Source organism: Apus apus, chromosome 5 (assembly GCF_020740795.1).
Source record: "Apus apus isolate bApuApu2 chromosome 5, bApuApu2.pri.cur, whole genome shotgun sequence".
Taxonomy (NCBI): domain Eukaryota; kingdom Metazoa; phylum Chordata; class Aves; order Apodiformes; family Apodidae; genus Apus; species Apus apus.
The window spans coordinates 13801330-13813879 of NC_067286.1; the positions used below are offsets into that span (position 1 = coordinate 13801330).

At 36.0% G+C, this 12550-nt stretch overlaps 1 protein-coding gene across 9 annotated transcripts in view; it reads right to left on the reverse strand.

Moving 5' to 3' along the window:
* The window catches only part of PLEKHA7 (pleckstrin homology domain containing A7), a 163808-nt gene that overhangs the window by 40066 nt on the left and 111192 nt on the right, over positions 1-12550 (reverse strand). For 8 of the 9 annotated variants that reach the window (XM_051620717.1, XM_051620713.1, XM_051620712.1 and 5 more), the window contains 4 exons: positions 11837-11909; positions 10577-10677; positions 4136-4314; positions 1610-2095 (listed from right to left, as the gene is read on the reverse strand). In XM_051620717.1, coding sequence (XP_051476677.1) covers positions 1610-2095; positions 4136-4314; positions 10577-10677; positions 11837-11909 — 839 coding nt within the window. The remainder of the gene's footprint in view (positions 1-1609; positions 2096-4135; positions 4315-10576; positions 10678-11836; positions 11910-12550) is intronic. The other variant, XM_051620714.1, reaches the window with a different exon arrangement.

A 12550-nucleotide genomic window follows, 5' to 3' on the forward strand; every position in this document is an offset into this window, starting at 1 on the left:
CTCCATACTGAGAATATAATGGCAGTTGTCAGGGAAAGATAAAGAAAACAAGGTCAAGCGAGCTAAAATAGAACATAAAGAATGTTCTTAAGGTAAAAAAAAAATTATATATTAAATTAGATTTTGGTTACATCACTGCAGTTAACTCTTGCAAAGTTTCACTGAATACTTAACAGCTCTAGCACAGGTAGCTGGCTTTATCTAGAAAAAATGCTGGCACCTGCAACAGCACTTAGCTTAGCACTACACTGGATACACACCTGCAGTTGATTTACTGGAAAGAGTAATTAGGAAGAAAACTGTACTTATTTAGCCATCAGTCAAGACTGTTCACTGCCTATACTTTCAATGTGAAAAACAGCAACAGAAATTGTCTTAAGCATTGGCTAATTAGTTCAATAGTTTTCTATAGTATTTTAGAATAAAACATCTGTACATGTAAGAACTAACATACCAAGTACTTTTTTTCATTAAAGTCACATTCTCTTGGGAAGTGCTGGTTCACAACCAAGCAAAAAAAGACACAAGTAAACTGGCTCTAAGAGCATATAAGAAAGTTAAACAAAATTGAAAAGTATGAAAGCTTCTTTAATGGTAGTTCCAGAGATAAGAAAGAGAAGAATAGACTTCCAAACAGAATTAGCAAGCCTTAAATTTCTTACTGGATCCAAAGTAACGAATGTTAGTCTGCATAAACATTATAAAAATGCCCAAAATGTTTTCTTTCTCCTAAGATTCACATGTTTATGTCTCCTATTGTTCTATATGATTATTAGATTTTAGCAAATTTATAAGGTATTAATTCAGTAGGTTATGCATATTTGAAAAATCCTCCCATGCTGCATAAAGCGCAAGTGTCCTTCCTGCCACCTGACACAAGGTGACATTCTGAACAGATGCACACCTACATCACTTTGTTTTTTCAACTGGTAGCTAATCTGACTGCACACTTGTAAAGTAAAGCAATTACCAGATTTTTAAAATTATAAAAGTATTACAGCATGCTCTTGGTACAATTTATGCAATTTGCGGGGACTGAAAAGGGAAAAGAGAACCCTGGAGACCATGGGAACATCCTAGAATCTCTTAACTAAAGGAAAATATGGAGACATTTCACCATGACGCACATACTGTGAGAGAATGCAGTGATCTGATAGAGAGGAGTGAATGAATCACCATTCTTTACTTTGAAGTGGAAAACAAATTATTATCTATAATTTATATTGTGTAGTTGTTTACAAATAAGAGGTAACTGAGAACTGCACTTCCCTTTCTGGCTTTTTAATTGTAGCAAATTTTAAGAAGTTTTAAGCATCTGCAGCCATTAAAACCAGTTTTAAAAAAAGCACTCTAGTCTCACTTTTTCTATTTACAATATAGACTAGGGATAACATTAAAGGGATTTGATCAGCCAATCCCATATTGACTTTCTCATGAGATAATCACCAGAAAAATAACACTCTGCATTGGACAAAAAGGTAAGTTTTGTTACATATTGTCCTGTAAAATCTCCTTCTGATTTGCACTAAATATACTACTACTAAATCCTTTCCTCTAATTTAAGGAAATGCCACTTGGCAGTCTATTTAAACATTTCCCTATTACTAACCTTTTTGTATCTCCTTTTTGGACTTTTACCCAGTGCTCCACTTGAGCCATGTTACTTTTTCTTTGAATCTGTTTATCTGGATTCGTTCTGGGAACAAACCCTCTTTTATATGAGCTGGTACCATTCTGCTCCACTAGGCCAGCGTTCATACTTAATGAACTAGGAAGTGTTCCATTCTTCTCAGCTGGCTGAGGCTGAGCTGCTTGGGGCCGTGATGCATTCATTAAGTCTGGAAATAATGAATCAGCTTCTCTTAACGCATGCTTAGCCTTTCCCTTCTTAGTTGCCAGAGTTTCTTTTCTGTGGATATAACGCTCCTCCTCCTCTTTTTCTCTTCTTATCTCTTCATGCTTATCATATCCAAGCATTTCAGCTGATTTTTGAAAGCTTTCTTTTGTATCTGTAACCTCAGCCTTCACATACTCTTTACAGGCGTCCACATGATTGACTTGGGGTACAGCATGCTGATCCACTTTTTCAGTTTCTCTGAAAAGAAAATGCATGTCAGTAATGAACACTGCTTGACTGTGAAAAGTTATGTCATCTTGTTACTATTTTAGAAAGGATACCAACAAAAGCACATTCTCCAGGCTGTGATAAATTTGACAGAACTATGTTAGGACAGATATGCACAGCAAAAGTCAGTTGTTATCCCAGTAAGACAAAGTTACCTTTACAATGCCACCAAGGAAGCACAAATAATTTATATACATCTGTAAAAATTACTGAAAACACTAATATTGTATGAAAGAGGTGTTCAACTCATGTAACATCACCTACAAACAACTGGAAAAAAGAAGTCTTTCTGGCTTTCAGTGTTTCCCAGGATAGGAAAACAAAACCAAACTGCCAACTACTCCTTTCGAAGTCAAAAAAGTCTTTCATTTCTTTGTAGATGCCTTAGGATCTAGTCAGTTCTGGCCAAGAGGCCAGAACAGTAGCTACATTTGAGTCACTACTATCGTTGTCCAGGGAATTTCTAACCTAGGGGCTATTCCTGCAAACACTAAGCTAATAACTAATCTCCACTGCTTCTAATATATGCTGCAATGCACACTAGTTTAGTTACTTACCTTATTGCCTAATTATTTCAAAAATTCCTTACTAGCAATCTAAACTTACAACACAGTGTAAAATGTCTAAGGATCCTAAGTTTTATGTTGCATACACAATGTGCTTCCCTTGCAATTTTCTTCACCTCCTTACAGTGATAAGCTTCTTGGCAACGTTTTTCTTCTCTTACAATTCAGTGAATATTATTCATCTCAGAGTAGCACCTCATCTTCTCTGAAACTAAGTTCAGCTTCTTAAAAGCTTTATGGAAGATTAATTCTAAGTAAGTGCCATGAAAAAATTGTTTTCACTTCAGTCTACTTAGTGTCTCAAAAGGAACAGTCTACTATGAGGAAGGACACTGAATCAATACGTTAAACATGCCAAACTTCCCCAATTTTTAATTCAATTATTTCTATCCTTATGTATAAAAAACCTGCAGGTAACCTGAAATGTAAACGAAATCCAGAAGATCTCAACACAAAAAAAATACATAATGCATTACTCTAGAAGAGATGTTGATCCTTTGCTTATACCTCATTTGCCAAAAGCAAGCAGTAGTGAGAAACTGCACTGTGACATTTTAATCCTCACAGCCCTAAGGGTTAAAATCAGGGCTGTCTCACTGTAAGGACTTGTAGGGAAAGAATTGCATTTCCAAAGTCAAAACAAAGCAGGCTACACCAATTTTAAGAAAAGGGAAAAACTGGATGAACACGAATGCTGAGCTGAATTCTTTCGCCTCTAGCACTAATGGGACAAAGGCCATCCTCCTTTTGTCCCAGGGCTTTTTTTCTCCTATCAAGAAAACAACAGAAAAGCTCTTAAAAGTACTAAAGGCCACCAAAGTAAGTAAAAAAATAAGCAGTTAATACCTGCATAAATTAGTAGATATCCATAACTATGCACTTATGATTTACTTATCTTTAACATTTTTTTCCCTCTTAACAGCATTTTAATCTAGTTCTAAACACTCACTTGAAACAACCCATTACTCTTCTGTTTTTTCCCTTTTACTAGACATCGTGTCTCAGGAGATGGCTCAGTGGTTAGGGGTTGTGGGGCAGATGTTTGGACTTGATGATCTTGAAGGTCTTTTCCAACCTTGGTGATGATTCTATGATTTTACTTATCTCTCAAGGCTGCCAAGTGACTGTTGCAGGTGTATGAATTTGCTCACCAAACTTTTTAACAGAAATTCCCTAAAATATATACAGAAATGATTCCATGTCACTAAATACTGGCACACAATTGTGTGTAGATACAAATACTGAACACCAGGTTTTCTTATTTAGTGTCACTCAACTGACTTGCAATGGAATGTAAATTAAAAATAATTATTTCCTTAAAATAGGAATTAGTTTCATGCACACAAACACCACTTTCAGAAATCACCACCGATCTGTTTTATATATATATATATAATTTATTTTAAAAATCATTAAAAGTGAATGGTTTGTGTATGGAACTTGCCTTTTCAGTGAAGAGCGTGTTTGCATGAGAGCAGCTTGATTCATAGCCCTGATCCAGCCATTCATGTCCTCCTGGGTATCTGCACTGAAGTAGTACGTCCGCATCCCTGAATGCTCTGCCTGAGAGCCAATAACAGAATTCTTATTATAAATATATGCCCTCATACCTGTATGAACAGCCTGCAAGGAAAACAGAAAAAAAAAAATACAAGTCAGACAGCCCTTTCTTCTTCTTTCCTCCCAGAAAATTTACTGTAACTTTCCAGATATCTTTATATAACTTTCCAGAATCTCCAAATTTTTCTTAAATTTTGGGTAAAATTATTACACTACCACAGCAGGCTGTAGTGCAGCAAAGCCACATAGCACTCTGATTTTTACTGAAATTCATCTACGTCTTTCTCTCACTATTAAACAAAAAGCACAGTGCTTTCATTTTTCACAAGAAGAAATTTAAGCTTTTAATTTCAGCTTTTAATTTTCTCTTAACTGATACATTTCATTTGCCATAAATAAAACTCAAAACAAATTTAATTAATTCTCACTGAAACATGCGGAAGCAAGCCAATTTTTCCAGCTCATTTAATAAAGCAGTTTATTCAGACAAAACACAGAAAAAAATAAATCTTACAATTCAAGCAATTAAATTGCTTACTTAAGAACAGATTATAATGCATGTTAAGATCTTTTGGTTAAAGCGTACACTTGAACTTCTGCATTAGCTGCAAAATCACAACACTTACTGATAAAGTTAGTAATACTGATGAAATTATCACAGCTCATAAAATATTGCCAAGTACCTTTGCACACAAAAAACCTCCATGAAATTCCACTGCAAACTACAGGCACTTGTAAATTCCTCCATAAATATATTCAATATTAAAAAGTATACAATTTGGAGCATCTTTGTAACTCTAGGCTAGTTGAATTTAATCAAATCTCATCCACATTTGTATAAGCAATAGAATATATATTACTAAGTCATATCAGTCCTAAAACACTTGACTATATTTCCTAAAAATTACTTTACAGATGTGCTTGAGATTAGCCAGGTAAGATCCATTTCCTTAGTTTCCAAAAAAAATGGAAGGCAGTGTATTTAGCCTGAAAGCTCTCAGAATTTTATTAAAACAAAATCAGTAATTTAAACCGCTTTTTATAAAACTGAACCTGCTGTCACACACAAAAGCTAATGGCATGAAACATTGCTGAGACAGGGGTCTTCTAAAATGAAAAATATTCAAGAAACAGCAGATCTGACCAACTTGGGCATTTAGGAATCAAAGGATTTTTTTCACATCTGCCTGGCCATTTTGAGATCATTTCAAATGGTCAAAACAAACATCATCTAGAAGCATTTAATTCATTGCAATTAATTGTTGGCATCCAGTGTAAGAATGGACCGAAAACTGGCGGTTCCAGACGTAAAGGAAATCAGTGATTTTAACACTAGACCTTTGTGACTACAGAGATCTTTCGCAGACCACATTGAGCCCACAGAAGATGACACTAGAACTCAGAAGTAAAGCAATCCTGCAGAAGGCCAGCCACATCCTGGACTGCATCAAAAGAAGCGTGGCCAGCAGATCAAGAGAGGTGATTCTGCCCCTCTATTCTGCCCTGGTGAGACCTCTCCTGGAGTATTGTGTCCAGCTCTGGAGCCCCCAACATAAGAAGGATGTGGACCTGCTGGAGCATGTCAAGAGAGGGGCAACAAAAAAATTATCAGGGGGCTGGAGCACCTCTCTTATGAAAGACAGGCTGAGGGAGTTAAGGTTGTTCATCCTGAAGAGTAGACTCCATGAGGACCTGAGAGTGACCTTCCAATATCTGAAAGGAGACTTTAAGAAGGCTGGGGAAGAGCTGTTCACAAGGGCATGTAATGACATGAAAAGGGTTAATGGTTTCAAGCTAGAGAAGGGTAGATTTAGGTTGGATATTATGAAAAAGTTCTGTAATATGAGGATGGTGGATCAGTGGAACAGGTTGCCTAGAGACATTCAAGGTGAGGCTTGATGGGGCTCTGAGCAATCTGTTCTACTTGGACATGTCCCTGTTTACTGTCGGGGGGTTGGAATAGATGACCTTTAGAGATCCCTTCCAACTCAAGATATTCTGTGATTCTGTGATCCAGATCAACATAACCTGTTTGCCTTTCATTCTCTTTTCAGTGGTGCATGATGAATGCAGCAGAAAGCACTGGCTAAGAGGCCATAGTTGAAAACAGAATAAAAATGTGAAATATGTTGCAACATTCTCCTCTGGGAGACTGAAGCTATCACAGCCATAAACATTCATAGCTTCACAACGGATAACAAAGATGGTGTGTTATCATCAACTAAAATGACATTGTGAAGTTTGCAATATATGTAACTGGTTAAAGGAAAATTCAAATACATTTCAGTTATTTATTAGTAGCATGTTTCATATGCAAGAAAGCCACTTTGTGCCAAAGCCCTGTAGCTGTCCCTGCTAGCAGATACAGCAACAGTTGGGTTTTTTTGTTTGTTTGTTTGTTTAAAAAAGCAATAGCTATTAGGACAACTACAGCATACTAGAAAGCCTAAAACACAGCACATGTGCACATGTACACCACACACACAACAGGGAAAAAATAATACTGGTACCTATTCATGCATTCAGATGCCTTAATGTGGATAGACTGAGAAGTAAAGCAGTCTCTCTCCCATATTGCACAGGAGAAATGGACAGTAAACCCCAAGGGCATATCAACAGGACAAGACAAGGACAAAAAGTTAAACAAGTTAAAACCATGAAAAGATTCATGTTTCCAAAGAAAATACTTATACTAAAAGTAACCAATACCTAGAGCTGTTACGTTCACCTCTGAGAACTCAAAATTCCTAGGAGAAAAAAAGCCACAGGACAGAGGAATGGGGAGGGGACAGTTTTCCAATAGTTGTAATCTTTCCAAGTTAATCCTCTCAATAAGCTATAAAATCAAGGAAATTATTCCTTCTCCTGGAGTTTGATTTATGACGCATTTATGAGCAAAAACTGAAATAATACTCTGAGCCTTCACTATAATACAACAACAGCACACTAGGATCTAACTCTTTTACCCTCAAATAATACTGAGCTTTTTCAGGATTTCTAGAAGCTAGACCTTCCTTCTTCCAAATTCTAAAATGGCACCTCTCAAATTTATAGCCCTTGCCATTTGTTCACCATTTCTTTACAGCAAACATTGGTAGGCCTTCCAGGTTTCTCAATCTGTATTTCTGTCAGATCAATATAAATGAGTTTACATTCGGTATTCTCTCATATATTTTAACACATGTAAGACCAATTAAAAATAGTTTTTATGATTTAAGACAATGAAGCTTCTAAAGAGACTGTGATGACAGTAACCTTCAGAAATTGATGTTACTCATATTTAAAATCGTATTACTAAAAAGTACAGTCAATTCTTTATTAACCACAAGGAGCATTTCCATTTATATGCCAATGTTGTGCAAACTTTTTCCCATTAAAATCTATACATTGGATTTGTGTTCCCTCCCATTTCTATCAGCAAAAAATTACTCTGTTAGAAATATAGCAATTAGATAACCTCTAAGATGTTAACTACTAAACTAAATATGCACTAAGGATCCTGAGTTCTAAAAGTCTGTCACAGAGCTTCACGACAGTAGTTACAGCTAGTCACAGCACTTTGTTTGGGACAAATAAACAATGTGAAAAAATTTTCAGGATAAACACTTAGAAGTAGAGTTTCTAAAGAAAACAATATAGCACACATACTGCTACACTTCAAAGCAGGTTTTTGATTGCATTCAAATAACCTTTATACAGTTCTGCAGGCCTGTGATTGTTAAATACCCAAAGAGACACAAAAGGTTAAAGCTAGGTCTTAGAAAATGATAAAAGGAAAAAAAATTGTGAACTCCTACAGTGTACCTTTTAACAGTTAGCAGGGTTTAACATATTTCCTAGTCAGCACATAATTTAGAAACCTTCTTCTAACAGAATCAGATGCAAAAAGGATCCACATATTTGCTAAGTAAATTTCCTTTGTTTAGTTTTACAAACTAAAATGTTGAAATTTTTCAGTTTGGCTGCTTTCCTACCTTAAATAACTCATTTTTACTTAAAACAGCCACTTCAAATGAGAGTCAAAACCTTCATTGTAACAGAGGATTCACTGCAATCTGAAAAAACATCAGGCCAAATGTAAAAAGTGACACGGCGTATTCTCCCACTCATTCAGGACTTAAATGCAAAAAAGCCCTATCTTTATTTTGGGCTTAATCTGCTTGTGTTTTCTATTTCTGGCTGCACTACATCATGAGACAGAATGTCCGTCTACGCTCTGGATATCAAAGTGTACTGAAGAGATTAGATAAAGGTAATGGCTGGTGAGTGATGGAATGCCAGCACAGCCACTGTGTGCCCACAGCCGACTCCATGACTGTGGAATGCCAGTGCTGGATGGGGTCCATGTGACAGGAATCTCATAAAATCCTCCTACTGCCCTAGGAGTTGGTTCTAAAAAAATAAAAAATGAAACTGCAGTATCAAGTCTGGAGCCAGTCATCAGACACCTAAAGCAGAGTTAAGATTGGCCCAACAAACTAACTGACAAGACGTATGTTGTGAGTTTTTAATACAGATTTCTAGGATAATGTTTCTCTTGCTATTAGCTCCCTATTTCTACATCAATGTTTTAGTAATGACCCTGTGTTGAATGTCTCAGCTTACTGGTTCATGGCGATGTTCAGAAAACACTCCAAGTAAAGACTTGGTAGAGCTCACACAGGCATGATATCCTAAAAGGAACAGGGTAAGTCTGCAATTGCTTCTGAAAATGTTTAACCATGATTACAATCGTGGATTCTACTCCACAGGAAACGAGGGGCACAACTTGGCAGTGGTGACTTGAGAGTCTGCCTATAGAGCATACTGCCTGGAAACTAAATGTTCACTCACATGAACAGCACTGGGGTTTTTTTATCCCCTTATCACTAGCAGTGTTAAACTGGTTAATAATCCTAATACACATTCAATTAATATTTACAAACATCCTTTCAATAAAATAAAAAGCAGACTTAAAAAAAAAACAAAACAAAACAAACAACACCTCTGAAGACTCTAAAGCACCTAGATATTTCATGCTACCTTCTTCATTTCCTTCTCCAGTCTGCACTAACAGTTACTCAAGAGAAGCAGAAGCCTACAAGTACACTAGGTCCTCCTGTTCTTAGTATATGCTTCTTCCTTGGAAAACGCTCTAGAAGAGGACACCTTGATAAATTGCAACCATTTAATATTAGAGTGGAATGTTTGGGGTTTTTTTTCAAATAAAGGCTCCTTTGTAGCTTGCCCTGCTATCTCATGTTCATCGTATTTTAAAAAGTACAATAAACATTTCCACAAGGTGCACTGGGTCTTTTTTAAAACACAAGCTAATATTTACATTTCAAATGGTTATTCACTTGCAAACACTACTCAAACCAACAAAAGGCAGTCTAAAATTTTAAAACAACCCAAGAATAAAAATGCAAGAGGAAGTCTAAGCTGAGGACTCATAAAGATTTAAACAGAAACTTTACTTTTAGATCTTCTAACATATACCTGATAAACACTTGATCTCAACATTTCTTTTTTTAAAGTACATAGCTCATTCACTTGAAGGAAAACAGGTCCTGCTCCACGTATTGGTACAATTTAAACCTGCAACACACACTGCAGTTTCTAAACTCTGTCTTAGTGCAGCATCTCAGACAATAATCAATTGGAGTCACGTTGCTCTACTGTCAAGAAGGAATGTATGTTTTATGTCCTTTTTGCAGGTTTTATATAAAAAAAGAACTATGATTTATACAATTAATAATTTATTTATTTTTTAAAGAAAAAACACAAACACAACCTCAAATTCTATCAAAACAAGATAATTTTTTCTTTTAAAAACTCCATGTCACTCAGGACAAAAACTGCTTACAAAAATTATTGGTTACTCTTTTTTCCCCTTGAAACCAGTATTATACATAAAAAGCTACAGTGTTATCATTTTCTAACCACAAGAGCTGATTATTCTCTTTAGAAAAGAACATACCAAAACCAAATGACTGTCAGTTCATTATGAGTTCAAGTACTCTATAAAGAAAAAGCTACAACTTTTCTTTCAATTTGTATCAGTACTGGAACAATTTATAAATACTAGTATCTAATTTTAGAAACAGGAGCTTTACTCACAGACACATTACTAAGCTTTAAAGATACTTAGATAGTAACAGACACAGGAATGTCAATTCATAAGCAACAAAGAAGTGCTATGTCACGCTTGAACAGGCAGCCAAAAACCTGTCTACTCTTAAAAAATAAAATAGGAAAGTAGATGATTTTTCTGGTTACAACAGCATCTTTTCTAATGCAAATAAACATTTTAACATATGATTAGCTAGTAAGTTTTTAAGTGTACCTTAAAAGAAAACTTGCGATTTATGCGATCCTCAGGTCCCACCGGAGATATTACGTAGCTAGGCAATGGTATGCTGCCCAGAACAGATTCTTCTCTGCTGTCTGTTGAACAACAACAAAATCACAGAATCTAATTCACTGCACTCTTCAGTGAGGTAACAATACATTCTCCTTTATGAACACACAGACAACAGGCATCAACGAGAAAGAAGAGCAGTTCAGGGCAGCAGTGGAATGGGCCAGCCAAGGGACGTTGTGCTGTCTCCATTCCTGGAGGCTGTCAACGCCTGACCAGATTACACCCTGAGCCACCTGGGCTGACTCCTTTCCTGACCCTGCTTTCACCAGGCAGTTGGATTAGAGAGTTCCTCAAGTCCCTTACCACCTGAATTTTCTTATGACTCAACACCAATAATAGATGGTGAAAAATGGTTAACTTTGGAAGAAACAAGATTTAATTTTTTTGAAAAAAGATTAATTTGGTTTTTGTTGAAGATTTTTTTGGGGGTGGGGTGGGTGATTTTTTAGGTTCAGACATAAGAATATGCTTTGAGAACAAAGCTTATTGTGACAAATGAACTCTGACAGCTGCATAATATGATGGACTTTCCATTCAGCATTTTACATCTAGGCTAATTGCTATAATTAGGAAACCTCTGATACTGCTGGCTCTAAAGTGATCAGCAGCAGAAATGCAGCACCAAGAAATATTAATTCAAGTTTCATGTTTTGTAATATTTTCTAAAAATGTAACACACTACACAATATTCAAAAGTCATCATAACCTTATGTAATACCATTCTACCTAGTTCAGGCTAAGACCACATCGAGCCTTTTTTGGTAGAAATACCAGATTCTGAAATTCTCACTCTTACATTGTCCCTTCAATAAGAGCTGAATTAATGCCCTGGACTGGCCATACTTCTCAAAAAAATCAAGAGCAAGCAAGTAAGCAACACAATGCAGAACACAGAAGGAATAAATCTTAAACTGGTATTGCTGCCAAACATTTTGCGATGTAAACCTTGACATATATAAAGGTAAAGTATGTGACCAACGATCGTACAGCACCCCCTTGCTCCCCAACTCTGGCCTGAAATTCACTGGACATTAAAGATATATGGATAAGCAATTGTTTCACAACCCATCTTCTCAGAATACCTAAATATATATATGAAGAGTTCAACTAGTTTATGCTTGCAGTGTAATTTGAACAGATGAACTGTGACAGACTATGCCAAAAAAGCTGGTATCTACTCACCTTTGTAGTAAAATAAACAATAATCAGCCAGCACAAACCATCGCCTTTTCCACAACCGCATGCCAGAGCTATCCTGAAATGCAAGAAACGTGATACACTTTTCATTTAAGGAAAGTTAACAGATTATCATTCAATGCTGTCCCAGAGGGTAGTTTACCAGAAGTTTACCTAAGCATGGTACTAACTGCAAAAACAAAAGCTTTATATTTTAGCAAAATATTATGTACTAAGAAAGACAAAAGGCAAAACATATGGCTATAAAATAACCAGGGTAGAATATTTGGACTGCTAATTGGCATGAAGCAATTAAACTTGCAGCCCAAAGAGCCTTCAGATTAACCTGATACACAGTCAATGAATATTTTATCTAGACAGATCTATCCTGCAATAAAGAAACTATGCATGCAACTGGATGTCATAAACTCCAACAAGGATTGTCTGTAGACCAAGACGAAAATCATTACACAGCTGTGAAGTGAGACCTCACATTTCAGACAATGATCCCCTATAATTCTACAGTGAATCTCTCTTGTTACCCATGTCAAAAATGTAATTTAATCAAACAAAAAAATACAGAGTGCGTAATGTGCAAATTTAAATGAAATATAACAACATGCCTGGGCACAACTATATGTATCTCTCTATATGTATCAACTTGTCAAAATGAGTAACATTTACATTGAAATTAATTTTAGAAGCTTGTAAAATTGCCAG